The 15,505-nt window shown below is 38.8% G+C and overlaps 1 protein-coding gene across 1 annotated transcript in view; it reads left to right on the forward strand.

The window, feature by feature from the left end:
* The window catches only part of COL19A1 (collagen type XIX alpha 1 chain), a gene marked incomplete at both ends in the record, with an annotated part of 189,903 nt that overhangs the window by 130,240 nt on the left and 44,158 nt on the right, over positions 1–15,505 (forward strand). The window contains 7 exons of the mRNA XM_083372775.1: positions 1,516–1,560; positions 1,730–1,765; positions 3,592–3,645; positions 11,673–11,726; positions 12,600–12,689; positions 14,669–14,713; positions 14,812–14,889. Coding sequence (XP_083228901.1) covers positions 1,516–1,560; positions 1,730–1,765; positions 3,592–3,645; positions 11,673–11,726; positions 12,600–12,689; positions 14,669–14,713; positions 14,812–14,889 — 402 coding nt within the window. The remainder of the gene's footprint in view (positions 1–1,515; positions 1,561–1,729; positions 1,766–3,591; positions 3,646–11,672; positions 11,727–12,599; positions 12,690–14,668; positions 14,714–14,811; positions 14,890–15,505) is intronic.

Genomic DNA, 15,505 nt, shown 5'->3' on the forward strand with positions numbered 1-15,505 from the left:
GAAACAAATAATATTTTTACCTAAAAGAAAGATACTCTTGACTTTTAAAAGCTGTTGCACCCCCATGATTATTATCCACAGGAAGATCAGATAGGAAACTGTTATTAATATTCTCAAAAATAGTTTATACTGTAATCCGTCTTACCTAGCATGTCAATTAAGGTTACCAATTTCAACTGAAATCAATACTGGAGATTTTTTTTAATCTAACAAATATATGCATGAAATATGTTGTCTACATGGGGGAGAATGTGCACATACAGTATGCACAAAACACATGCACTGGATAGAACCAGAATTCTTAAAGGGAAAATGGCAGGAACAAAGATTAAATGAATGTTTAATTTAATTTAATAATTTAATTTGTATACCGCCCTTCTCCCGAAGGACTCAGGGCGGTGAACAGGGCAATACATAATAAAAAATGGATACAAAAATTAAAAAGTAATTAAACTACAATGCCCATAATAAATTAATACATATTAAAAGTTAAAACCGATTATAAAACCCAGCCCCAACCCATCAGACCAGGCCAGCTTGTTCAAAAAGAAAGGTTTTGAGATCGCGCCGGAAGGAGCGAAGGTCGGGGGCTGTCCGGAGCTCAACCGGCAAGCGGTTCCAAAGATCTGGCACACCCACAGAGAACGCTCTCCCCCTGGGGGCCACCAATCGACATTCCTTGATCGGAGGCACCCTGAGGAGGCCCTCTCTGTGGGAGCGCACTGGACGGAGGGAAGTTGACGCCGGCCGCAGGTGTTGCTGTAGGTAATCCGGACCCATGCCATGTTGGGATTTGTAAGTCATCACTAACACCTTGAACCTTGTAAGTCATCACTAACACCTTGAACCTTGAATGTTATTAAACTTTAAAATCAATTACCATGATATGATATGATATGATATGATGATATGATATGATATGATGTTATGAATAATTATTTATTGCATGAATTTGTATGTTACCCAGTTGCAAGGAGTGTACAGAATATATAATAACACAAAAACTCAGCATCTTTCACTCCCTTCTCATACAATTGTCACAGGTACAATACTGAACAGTTTTAAATCCAGCCAAAACAAAAGACACCATTATCATACCCATTAACTCATAAATACCTATTAAACAGGCTAAGATTGTACATTTTTCCAAATGCCAAAAATGAATGGGGAGCTAAGCTCTTCCATAGTGTTAGTGCCACCACAAAGGTGGTTTGCCTTTGGTCCCTGATCTCCTTGATTATTTCCCTGTTGGCATGTTACCCTTGACTTTCAAAACACTTTTTCAATTTGAAGTAATTTGAAATATGCCAGCTACATTCATTTGGAAAAGCAGAGATGCATATATTACTCCTCTAAATATGATTCCTCAGTATTTAGATTCCAATTATATAATGTAAATTGCTCATGAAAGGAATATTGGAAAACCATTATGAAGAGGAAGATATGGGGAAATTGATCTCTAATTAGAAGGAACAAATTAGAAGGAACTGATTTTCATTTTCTTTTTTGGGAAAGAGTCTTCGAGATGAAAAGGGATTAAAAGGTGCAAAAGGAGAAAAAGTAAGTAATCAATTGCTATTGATAGTTATGATTGTGTGGCTTATTTTTTTATATGGGATTCCTGGAAATTAAAAGTGAGTTTCATTCTTGCCAAAACCTTTAGAAACAGAATGGAAATCTGGATTTGAGTAAAAATGTCCTTATAAATATTGAGTTTACTTTGTCACAGGGAGAACCATCCGCAAAAGGAGAAAAGGGGGACTCTGTAAGTACAGCTCAAAATTCGCTTTGTGTTTACAGGATTCTGTGAGTTAATACTGTATATTTAGTCAATACTTTAGTCATTTAGTTAATACATTTAGTCAATACATTTAGAATTTCTTTGTGGATAAAATGTGAATTTTTGTGTGTTATCAGCATGCTCAAATAATTGCAATTATAGGAGGATAGAGTATAACCTAGTTTGGACAATTATCTCTGGAAGAAGCCCATATCTCGGAGAAATTAGTTCATGACCTATCTATTGGTTGCACTTGTATTCTTTCATATCCTTTTTTTTAACAGATGGGACATTTGCATAAAGATCTATGCTTAGATTCCAGTTGTGCAATCATTTCTGAAATTATATTATTTTCATCGTTGGGATTCTGTGTCTTAGATTTTAAATGTATAGGACTTATGGAAATGTTACATCTAGTTGTGAACATCTGACAGATTTGGTGGCTGAATTTGTTGTCACTACTCTATGTAATCTAATTATCACATGATATAAATTAGAATAGAATAGAATAGAATGGAATGGAATGGAATGGAATGGAATGGAATGGAATGGAATGGAATGGAATAGAATAGAATAGAATAGAATAGAATAGAATAGAATAGAATAGAATAGAATAGAATAGAATAGAATAGAATAGAACAGAACAGAAAAGAACAGAACAGAATAGAACAGAACAGAATAGAATAGAATAGAATAGAATACAGCTGGAAGGGATCTTGGAGGTCTTCTAGTCCAGGCCCCTGCACAATAAGAAGACCCTATACCATTTCAGACAGGTGGCTGTCCAGTCTCTTCTTAAAAACCTCCAATGATGGAGCACCCACAACAAGCTGTTCCACTGGTTAATTGTTCTCACTGTTAGGAAGTTTCTCCTTAATTTCAGGTTGCTTCTTTCTTTGTGGCAGCCCCTCAAATACTGGAATACTGCTATTATGTTGCCCCTGTTTCTTCTTTTCTTTAGACTAGCTGAACCCAAGTCCTGCAGCCGTTCTTCATATGTTTTAGTCTCCAGACCTTTGATCATTTTAGTTGCTCTTCTCTGAACTTTTTCCAAGGTCTCAACATCTTTTTTGTAGTATGGTGACCAAAATTTACAGATTGAGGGATTGATTTGCTCCAGAAGTATTTCTGAAGGGATGACAGCACCTTAATTACTTATCTGAGCAAATGCTCAGAGATTCTTTTCTTCATTATTAACTGATGATACTCAGTGATCATGGTTACTTCCAGCGAAAGTGATGAATTATATCCAATATTATCCTTGTTACGGGGCATGCTCCATATACTACTAGAAGTTCCCAAACACCAAGGTTAGATTTTAGTCATAGGGGAACTTTAATTAGTAAGTGACAATACCAATTTTAGATAACAAGATCTGGAGAAAAATCCACATGTAACATTTGCACATCCACAAACAAAACTTTTCAGAAGTTTTCTTATAAACAGAAATACAAACCAAAAACTGGAGATACACAAATGCCTTTACCATACATAATAAGGTTGTCTGATCTCAATTTATTGTCCACATTTATGCAAAGCCATGGATCACAAGGGCCATCTCTACAATAAATGGCTATGATGCTGTATGTAAAAAGAAACCATCTACTAGCATATCACTGTTGGGAACACATTGCAAAGAGATTATACCAACAGGTTCTAGAGTCAAACTATTTGCTTTGCAAGTGATTTCATTTTTAGAATAAAATTGATCTATAGACATTAGAAACATACTAGTGTGTCATTAATATACATACTTACCAACTCTGCAATTTCATCTCTAAAAACTTGCTTTTATTAAATTGTTGTGTTAGGGTGAAGCAGGAGAGACTGGTCTTCCAGGGTCTATTGGAAATCCAGGACCTTCAGTATGTAAATTATATTTAATGAACAGTACGAATTTCTCTTACAATCTATTAATGGAATACCACTGATAGCCAGTTCTGTTGTCTTTAAACTTTTGTATGTTTCTGAGTTCTGTTGGTTTCCTAATTGCACCTGTACAAAATGCCAAAATATATTTTAAATATATAAATGTTTGTAGTATTCCTACTAGCATTTTAAAAGTCAAATCCCACAGTAGTTGAACTAATATAGAAAACGTATAAAATTTCATAAATAATCTTCCATAAAAGTTTTAAAATCCAACCTGATTGTAGTTGAACATTGTCTAATTTCTGAATCTGAGAAGGTTTTTGTTTTATTTGTACATTATACATAGTTAAGCAATCAGTTATAGTGTTACTCGCTTTTACTGATTAATCTTCTTTAGAAACTAAAGCACAGTTAGGAAGTTGTAGGTCTTCAGATATTTATACAATTGTACAGTTGGAAATATCTTTGAGATCACTGTTCAGTATAGATGCTTATGTTTTCCAAGCTTTCCTCATTCCACTTTCTAAAGAGAGTGACAACTTTATTCTCCTACAAACTTTTAAATTGTCATAACTCCTCCAGAAGTACTCAAAAGTTTATCGAGAGAAGTGTTCTGCTAAATTACAGTAATCAAATGCCACTTCCAGTAATACAATGTATTTTAGCAACATCTAGAGGCCCACAGATTTTCCACCCCCAAACTAAAGTTTAGAATGCTACTTCTTCCGCAAAGAACATGCATTTTATTTCATTCTATTTAATAATGTGTATTTTGACCTTCAATTTGCATAGGTAGTCAAAGCTAATTAACAGAAAACCCACCAATTAAAATAAAACTAAAATAGGTTTCTAAAGATGAAAGAAAAATAAGACATCAAGCTGAAATAATAGTTTAGTTAGTTTTAGTTTTATTTAATTTGTATACCGCCCTTCTCCTTGGTAGGGACTCAGGGCGGTTCACAGGGCATATATAAAAAAGACAATACAAAAATTAAAAAAGATTAAACCCATGCCCAGTTAAAAACAGTTATACAAATCTAAAAAGACGAATTAAAACCCAAAATCCCCCGTCAGGCCAGACCAGCCATTTCAAATAGGTGGGTCTTCAGGCCACGACGGAAAGTTCGGAGGTCTGATGCCGTCCGGAGCTCCACCGGCAGTTGGTTCCATAATGCCGGAGCGCCCACAGAGAAGGCCCTCCCCCTGGGGGCCACCAGTCGGCATTCCTTGACTGGCGGCACCCTGAGGAGGCCCTCTCTGTGGGAACGCACAGGGCGGAGGGGAGTTGATGCCGGCAGCAGGTGGTCCCTGAGGTATCCCGGACCCATGCCATGTAAGGACTTAAAGATCGTAACCAAAACCTTGAATCTCACCCGAAAGACAACTGGTAACCAATGCAGCTCGCGGAGCAAAGGTGTAACATGGGAGTACCGGGAAACTCCCAAGACAACTCTCGCGGCCGCATTCTGTACCAGTTGGAGCCTCCGAGTGGTCTTCAAGGGAAGCCCCATGTAGAGAGCATTACAGTAGTCAAGGCGAGAGGTCACGAGCGCATGAGTGACCGTACACAGGGCATCCCGGTTCAGATAGGGTCGCAACTGGCGCACCAGGCGAACCTGGGCGAAAGCCCCCCTAGTCACGGCCACTATATGATCTTCCAGGGTAAGCCGTGAATCTAGGAGGACTCCCAAGTTGCGAGCCCTATCCACGGGGGGTAAGAGCTCACCCCCCCATAGAAAGAGATGGAACATTTTGAATGTCCCGGGATGCCGGAATGTACAGCCACTCAGTCTTGTCAGGGTTGAGTTGAAGTCTGTTCCTCCCCATCCAGATCCGAACCGCCTCCAGGCAACGGGACATCACAGCGAGGGCATCACTGGGGTGGTTTGGGGTCGAAATAAAAAGTTGGGTATCATCGGCATATTGATGATACCCAACTCCAAAACCACGAATGATCTCACCCAGCGGTTTCATATAGATGTTGAACAGGAGGGGCGAGAGGACCGATCCCTGAGGAACTCCACAAGCGAGAGTCCTAGGGGTCGACCTCTGCCCCCCTGCCAACACCGACTGCGAGCGTCCCAGGAGATAGGAGGAGAACCACTGAAAAACTGTGCCTCCCACTCCCAATCCCCTGAGACGCCGCAGCAAGATACCATGGTCGATGGTATCGAAAGCCGCCGAGAGGTCTAATAGGACTAGGACAGAGGAATATCCCCTATCCCGAGCCCTCCAGAGATCATTCACCAGAGCGACCAATGCCGTCTCCGTGCTGTGCCCGGGCCTGAAACCCGATTGGTAAGGGTCCAGATAATCCGCTTCATCCAGGACCAGAGGGAGCTGATGCGCCACCACACTCTCAACAACCTTCGCAAGAAAGCGAAGGTTGGAGACTGGATGAAAGTTGTTCAATACAGCTGGGTCCAGGGCAGGCTTCTTGAGGAGAGGTCTCACCACCGCCTCCTTCAAGACGGTGGGGAAATAACCCTCACTCAAAGAAGCAGATATAACCGCCTGGAGCCAGCCTCGTGTCCTCTCCCTAGCTGCATAAACCAGCCAGGAAGGGCACGGATCCAATAAACATGTGGTGGAACTCAGCTTCCCCATAATCCTGTCCACTTCATCAGGGGTCACAGAATCAAACTCCTCCCAGATAACATTGACAGGACCACCCGTGTCCTGATCGCCAGACTCTGCCCAGCTGGAGTCCAAACCGGTCCGAATCCGAGCGATTTTATCCGTCAGATGTTGACTAAATTCCTCGGCACGACCCTGCAAGGGATCCTCCCTCACCTCCTGATTAAGAAGTGAGCGAGTCACCCTAAACAAGGCGGCCGGGCGGTTATCTGCGGACGCGATGAGGGTGGAGAAGTAATTACACCTCGCCACCCTCATCGCTGCGAGATAAGACCTAATATAGGTTCTTAACCGCAACCGGTCGGGTTCGGATCGGCTAGACCTCCAGCAGCTCTCTAGGCCCCATTTCCGACGCTTCATCTCCCGGAGCTCCGCAGAAAACCATGGAGCTCGCTGGGATCTGCGCCGGGTCAGGGGCCGCAAGGGTACATTAATGTTAGCCACATTATTAGAGATAGCTAGATTATATAACGGGAGGGATCAATTTTAGAAACAGGAATGGCTCCATGCCATGGACATAAGAGCAGACACCACAACTGAAAACCCTTTTTTGTTTAATATCCAATTTTTTCTCAAGTGGAGAAGCCAGAGGACAGCTTCTGAAAATTATTACTGGAATAAATTGCATCACTTCCTATTTCCCGTGCTTCTTTAAAAAAAAAACTGAAAAGAAGTCTCCGACTAATCCAAGACCAGTTTGGACATTTAATTTCCTTCCTTGTCTCAGAAATAGACAAAAAGGTCTCTGAATTCAGACATAGAGGAACACTTAATACTAGAGAGTTCTTGTTTAGTGACCACAAATGTGACCAGCAATTAAGTGAAACAATTGCTAAGTGAAACATCATAATTCTACAATCATAAGAACCATGGTGGCCTAGTGGTTAGAGTATTGCAGGCCAGGAGTTCAATTCCCCCAATCCTGACCTGCTCAAGATTGACTTAGCCTTCCATCCTTCCAAGGTCAATAAAATGAGGACCTAGATTGTTGGGGGCAATAGGCTGACTCTATAAAACCACTTAGAGAGGCTTATAAAGTACTGTGAAGTGGTGTATAAGTCTAAGTGCTATTGTTATTTTACTTCAGCTTTCCTTTCTTTTACAGACTTGTGAAGGTCATAAATTCAAAAATCGTTCACACAGTTAGTTTTTAATTACTGTAGTAACTGTGAATCATTGCTAAATAAGAGGGTCACTAAATGAGGACTGCCTGTATTACATTTTCTATTGCATGTAGTGGAGTGACTTCTGGAAATCATATAGTCTTTTAGTTAGAACAAACGTTTTTTTTTCCCCTTCTGCATGTAGACATTAGCAAGATCACACTATTTTAACCGTTTTGGTGCCAATTTCAGCGTACTGATTTTTATTTATTTATTTAGTTAGTTAGTTAGATTTATATACCGCCCTTTCCCTGAGGACTCAGGGCGGTTTACAGGGAATTAAAAAACCCACATACAAAAGTTAAAAACCAAATTAAAAAATATTAAATTAACCCTGTCGACTTAAAAACCCCAATTAAAATTTCTCCTCAGCCTGGGCCTGAGAGCTCAAAGAGCCAGGTCTTCAGGCCCCGGCGGAATGATCGGAGGTCGGGGGCAGTCCTCAGCTCCACCGGCAGCTGGTTCCAGAGGGCCGGCGCTCCCACTGAGAAGGCCCTATCCCTGGGTGTCACCCGCCGGCAATCTCTCACCGGCGGAACCCTGTTTATATAAAACCCTGTTTATATTGTTTATATCTTTAAACAATAAGGAATTTTATATCTGTTACTTAGAAGAAGTTTACATGATCATGTATTTTCTTCAAATAAATCCCTTTATTAAAAAGAACAGTATAAATATATGGAGGGCTGTTTTTTTTCCCTCTTCCTTTTCTAAGAATTCCATATTCTTATCACTATGTTCTAGGGAATTCCAGGACCACCTGGCCCCAGAGGATCTTCAGGAGAAATGGCAAGTATCATACTGCTCTTTGTAAGAATTATTCAAGTACAATATTAACCAGTGAAATGATAATATTAAAATGTTGGTGATCTCATTTTACGAAGGATATGAGATATGTATTCAATGTGCAAAGATCTGGAGCCAGACATGCTGAGGTCTTCCATGATAACAATTTATGGTTTCACTCACCCCATCAAGTGTGGTAATAAATCACTAAGGCAGTCTTTATATCACTACCACAATAGCTAGGTGACCCTGTAAAATTGCTACTGTAGAAGGCCTCAGTAGTTTTACTGCTATATACTTCTGGGTAGTTACAAATATGCTGTTCTATTTCTGTGTCTTTGCTACTGTTACTAAGCAGGTCAGCCTTAATAATTATTTTGACAGTTTACAGTATAAATGTGGATTGCCATATTTTTAGTTAACACTTTGACTTTTTTTTCCAGAAGAATGAAGCTATAGGCTTGAATGTTGCTAAGATCCCCAGTTCTTTACCTGGCAGATGGGGAAACCAATATTAAGTGGTTTATGCCTGTCCATTAGTGATTAATTAAAACTGAGTCTATAGAACTCCAAGTATATGCAAACACCTGATTTTCAGGTCAACTTCCTTTCGTCTACTACCCATTTACTACTCCAGTCACACAAACCACGAGGCTAATTCTTACTTCTGGCAGGAACAGGAGACAAATCCTGAAATGTCCTTCCTCAACATTACAGTATCTGCTAAATGAAAAAGTGCTTCTGGAACACATAGCTTTGGAATATTCAGTCCTTTCTGTGAGGGTCACATTGCTAAGATATTTTTTTCAGATTTTTCATTCCCCACACTCACACTTTAAATCTCTCTGTGTTATTTATTTTAAATATATAACTATCCTTGAATTTATGTACCTGCATCTTAATTTTTGTATTGGATTGAGCATGAACATTCCAAATAACAGCCTTGGATTCATCTGGCTTTTAGACCTGCTCTCATGAGTTTTATCTAGTCCTTTTCATGCTCCATTTTGTTGCATTCGTTTCCAAGTCCAGAGACTATTTTCATTTTCTTGAATCAAATTGTTGCCCTATTTACTCATGTACATTTGTACTGCCATGTATTTTTATATGGAGTCCAAATCATTAAGATTTACATTGGCCACAGCTCAGCCTCGGAGTAATTAAACATTACTCACTTAATTAAGGTATTTTTCAGGTGTTACAACCTTTGAGTCTGGGCCCAAAGGCCATGACTGTTTTCTCAATTGTCTCACTATTATTTACGTTAACTACTGTTCTAGGAGCACTAAATATCTAAGGAGAGATTTTGTTTTTAGACTTCCTAATCCACCATCTGTAAAAATGGATTATGAGATGGTAGCTGCCAAGAAAAGTTAAATTCTGATAATCATGAAATTCACTGAGGAATTTTGGGCTAGTGAAACTTTACCATACTAATCTACTTTACACAAATTGTAAAAACAGTGAGATACACATATTTTGGTATGCTATTCTGAACTCATTGTAAGAGGATAAAACATAGATATTTTTTTCTCATCTGTATCATGAACAGAACATAGTAATTCTAATCTAGTTTCTTTAACATTCATATGCCTATATAAATGACCACTTTATCAACAGGCAATCAAAGTCTGTGAATTTCATCTTACACAGAAATGAAATGAAATAAACGTGTGTGTGTTTTTTCCTGTAATGGAAATAATTCCTTTTTCTCTTGTAAATTCATACACTTTTTGACAAATTCTGCTATTTCCAGTGAGATAGATAGATAGATAGATAGATAGATAGATAGATAGATAGATAGATAGATAGATGATAGATATGGTATAAAGATGAGATGCATTATTTTCTTTGAATGAAATTAACTGTAAAGCTGCAGAGCTATTTAATTTTCTCCTTCTCTTCTTTAGAATTTATTTTAGAATGGTCACATACATCATGTAAACCTGAATAGAACTCTAAAAAATGGCCCATTTGTTTATATATTCTAACTTATTTCATGTTTCATGTTCCTTATTTAAGGTCAGAGATAAAAAGAAATAGGATAGATAATAAAGTCAATGTAGTTGAGGCAAATTTGTCCTGGAAAACCTTTTGTCATGCAATTATATCTGCTTCCTTCATTACAGCCTTTAAATATATAAAGTTATAAATTATGTGTCAACTCTACAATGAACCTGGCTGAAGCCATCTTGCTCATTCTAGGTTGCCACAAGAAAGGGAGTGGGTGCAGAGTATTTTTGTTAGTCTAAACAATTCTGGCTCCCATGGGAACCAAGGTCATTCTATCAGTTATCTTGGAGGGCTGAGCATTTTGTTAGAAATCCCGCCAAATCATTCTATTGGGGAATGTAGCCATTTGCATTGCTCTGGGGTGGGAAGTTTGATTTTGTAATACTGTAACTCTTTGGAGGGAATTTCAGACTTGGTTTCACTTTTGATTGTGCTGATACTTTGTAACCAATAAATATGTTCTTTGAGGAAACCTCTGGCCTCAGAGTTCTGATTTTGTTGGTCTTAGCTTCAGAACCATGACATTATGTCTCATGCTTTGAAAGCAAATTAAAAAACAAATGTATGTCAGATAAACAAATCTGATTTTATGATCATTTTTAATAAAACCAAACTCAGATTACAATTTCTTAAACAACTCATTTGCCTTAGAAATATCTAGCACCATCTGCAAAAAAGGAAAGATCATTTAGAGCTCATGTTTTGCTCTATATCTGTTTTAAATGTGCTAATCATTTTTAAAAGAAAGAGTGAACAAAAAGAAAACAATAAGAAAAATATTAATTTTCTACAGTAACATAATAAGTGTACAAAGGAATTATCCAGATTGTAAAGTTAGTGCTCAGTATATCTCTGATTAGAAATTACCCATATAAAACATTAAATTACATTTACATGCATTATATTATTTTAACAATATAAGAATTTAAATCTCTGAGCTAAGTGCCAAAATTTTCACTATTTTTTGTTTAAAAAAGAAAAAAGATGAAATTACTGAAACCTTAAATATAGATTCTAATTTCCCCTTTGTCATATAACTAATGTACAATATACAGATACATTTAAAATGTTTTACTTGTCTCAGATTTCAATCTTTTAGTCAATTCTTTTTCTTTTTACATACCGTGCTCTAGATAATTATATTTGCCTTGCTGCATCATATATAAATGTATGGAAACCAGTCTTACTAATCATCCATTTTCCTAGGCAACAAATAAATATAATTCTTCTTATTCCATTGTCTTATAGATCATAAATATTTTAAATAGAATTTGTATTCTTTGAATTGTGCCTTTAATTTCGAGAAAGGAAAATTTTAGTGAAGTCCACTATATAATAGAAGTAGTTTTTCCAAGTTTACTACTCTTTTAATAGATAATTAACTATAAGGTTCAAGACAATATATTTTTCTTTTTAATTAGGGTTTACCAGGAGAAAATGGAATGCCTGGAAAACCAGGGATTAAAGGAGAAAAGGTAATTTTTAAACCAATATCAAATAATTGCATGTATTTTTCAATGTTTCTGCTTCAGATTCTATATAGCAGTGATGGTGAACCTTTTAGAGCAGACATGTCAAACTCACGATGTCACGTGATGTTTCACAACATATTGGAGCTTTTTCCCAATTGCTGGCAATGGGGTGGGTGCAGTTTCCTGGTGATGTGTCTGGCTCGCAGGCCGGCAGTTTAACACCCCTGTTTTAGAGACCGAGTGCCCAAACTGCAACCCAAAACCTACTTATTTATCACCAGGTGCTGGGTGGGCATGTCCCATTGGGTGGGTGTGGCTACGATGGTCACAGCCGATTGGGTGGGCATGGCCAGGGTGGGTGTGGCCACCTCAATGTTGCTCGTGGGAAGGGATGCCTGTGGAAGTTGATTTTCTTTTAAATATTAAATCTATGTCTTGTCTAGCATCAACCGTCACTTTGTCTTAGCTTTCTCCATTTTGGGAGTGGACTTTCCAGCGAAGCAAAGCATGGTCATCTCCCCTCCCCCTTTGCCAAAAAGCACCCGCAAAATGATTGCAACCTTAGGAGTTTCCAGCAGAGATTTGTTTTGTTTTCAGAGAGGTTCTGCATTGGAATGGATTTTTTTAAAAAAAAATCTTGCTAAATACAAGCAATCCCGCTAGTTTTGGTCCAGCAACAAGGATGATATAAAAATTAATTGACTGAGGCTACTTGGGAATATAGCTAAGAAAGTGGCTGCCTACATTGACAAGTAGTTTGACAACACACAGGAAGAATGTAGAGATAAGATAATGTTGTTAATTTAAATATGATACATTAATCTGGCTCTTGTAACTTCCTATCAAATTAGCAATGTTTTTGTCTATATTACATAGGGAGACTCTGGTGGAATCATAGGCCCACCTGGGCCTCCAGGTTCTAAAGGTGACCCAGGGCCTCCAGGATTAAGTCTTCCAGGAAAACCAGTAAGTACCATTAAGTATTCTATTGCAGAAAAGCCTAGGCGGTCAGCAGAAGAAAAATGTCGGCCTCTAGTAGAATTACCAGCATTGCATATATTATTTCATTCAAGGCAAGCAATGTTGTGTAGAGTACAGAAAGGAGAAAGAAATAATATGTCAAAGAATTCAAAAGCATGACATAAGGAAAAGGAAACCTAGTTAGGACGCTGAGCTTGTCGATCAGAAGGTCGGCAGTTTGGCGGGTCGAATCCCGAGTGCCGCGTAACAGAGTGAGTTCCTGTTACTCGTCCCAGCTTCTGCCAACATAGCAGTTCGAAAGCACGTAAAAATGCAAGTAGAAAAATAGGGACCACTACGGTGGGAAGGTAACAGCGTTCCGTGCGCCTTTGGCGTCTAGTCATGCCGGCCACATGACCACAGAGACATCCTAGGACAAGCGCTGGCTCTTTGGCTTTGAAACGGAGATGAGCACCAGCCCCTAGAGTTGGAAACGACTAGCACGCATGTGCAGGGGAACCTTTACCTTTTTACTTATTATATCTCTCCCTACCTTTCTATTCTTGCAAACCATCCTTGCTTCCACCATGTCCACCCAACATTCCACACATTGCCTTTTGTTCTCCCAAAGCATCTTTGGGACAACCATGACCGGGATGATGGAGAATGTCCATAGACATTCTTTTACCTAGCCCTGAGTATTTTCAAAGAAATGCTTATGTAACTCAGAGCCATCAGGTTATAAGTAATGAGCCTTTTGAAAAAGATGTCTCTAAAGCAAACAGCTTCAGATAACTCCATTTTGTAAGCTGTTCTGTTCTACACATTTCTAGTCTTCCCCCCGCACACACACCATGCTTCCCTTTGTTACTTCTCATAAATAATTAGCTCATCAATTATTGTGAAACTAAAACAGTAGTGAATAATTATCATTACAAGATACCTTATTTGTTTTTGTGCAATAAGACACCTGTGTCTTAAATTAGATTTTTTCCCCCTGTCAATTTAAGAATTATTATTATTTTCTAATTATACAAAAACATCTTTTTTCCCACATTTTTAAATTGCCCGTCTTCCTCAGGGAGGAACTCTGAGCTGTGTACAATAAATGCTAAAATATAAAAACAGCATGTAATACTTAATTTTAGGATTTAAAAGGAAGTAAGGATGATTAAGATCTGTTACAATTTAGTTAAAAAGGTGATGGGAGGGATCTCGGGGCACCAACCAGCCCCACAGCTTTGTGGTACTCTAAGCTTCCCAAAGGAGGCCTCAGAGCCATGTTTTAATTCCTTTCCAGAAGCCCGTAGTAGTGGGGACCTGTCTCACTTCTGGTGGGAGGGTGTTCCATAGAGCAAGGGTAGAGATGCCTCTCTTCCTAGACCCCACCAGTTGAAGTTATTTAATTGACAGCATGTGCAACATACCTTCTCTGCCAAAGGGGATGGGTTGATGTACTTGGGAAAAAGACGGTTCCCGTAGGTAGCCTATGTCATGTAGGGCTTTATAGGTCACAACCAACACCTTAAATTGGACTCAAAGTCAAACTGGCACCCAATACAATTCATTAAGCAAAGGTTTTACATGCACCTATCTTGGGGCACTAAGAATTGTTTGTGTGGCCTCATTCTGCACTCACACCCTGGACGGTATCTCTTTACTCTCCTACCATCGGGTAGGAGATATAGGAGTATAGCCAGCCGCACCAATAGGCTGAAAAACAGCTTTTATCCATGGGCTGTTAGGCTTTTGAACGGGAAATAATTTTTATAAACTTTATGCATAATTGACTTGCGAGGCCGGTGTGTTGTGCAATTAGTTCACATGGTGTAATAAGATGGAGGGTTTGTTGTCACTGTGAGTTGTGGTGGGGGGAGCATGAAGGGAGGCTCAATCAATCTCAATGTATACATGGTTGTACTTTGACAATAAAGGTTCTTTCATTATACATAGCTTTATCTCCATCTTTCTCACCCCCATATTAGGGATTAGCTGGCGTTCCTGGGACAATAGGTCCACGAGGGCCTAAGGTAGGCAAAGACTATTCTAATCCTGTATTTCAATTGTTTGGTGTCATACTTTTATTCAAAGATCTTTTTGAAAAAACAAAGACTTGTTCCTTTATCAGGGAGAAAGAGGGCTCCCTGGAGTACAGGGTCCTCCAGGAGAGATGGGGCCAGCAGGGAATGGAACCCCCGGACTACCTGTAAGTACAAAATTTGTTTTGTGCTCCTTTCACCCCATTATTAACATGGATGTCATTCTGTAATGGCTTCATTGATGCAACACAGATGGCAATTCTACCTCTAATATATGATTTCATGTGTGTATTTTCTTTTCCTCTGTAAAGAAATGATAAAATGGCTCTGGGCTGATCCCACTACTACATTTACTAGCGTGTCTGAATAGAATGGCTAAATAAAATTGTTCCTGTTTGGGTTTTGTGAGTGTCAAGGGAATGGAGGGAAAGGAATTATATATTGCTGCCTAGCAAGGCAATTGTTCCTGTCTCTTCCCAGAGTGCAATTAAGCCAGAAGCACAGTTCTGCACATTGTGTCTATCTGCTCAGGGATAAAGATGCCTTTGGGTCGTATTATTCTCCCAAGCATATCATTTGAAGCAGAGTAGTTTTGGAAAATTTCTTCTTTGTTATTTTATACAGTTATGAATGTCATGTTTTGTATATTTTACATTTGTATTTAGGTCTTAAATCGGATATTAAACATCTCTTTTCAGCAAGGGTTCTTAAATTCCAGAATCCCCTAAAAGATAAGATGAACTTATGTAACCTTCCCTCGTCAATGTAAATAAGTAATAGCCG

The sequence above is a fragment of the Vipera ursinii genome (genome assembly GCF_947247035.1).
Source record: "Vipera ursinii genome assembly, chromosome: 1".
NCBI lineage: Eukaryota > Metazoa > Chordata > Lepidosauria > Squamata > Viperidae > Vipera > Vipera ursinii.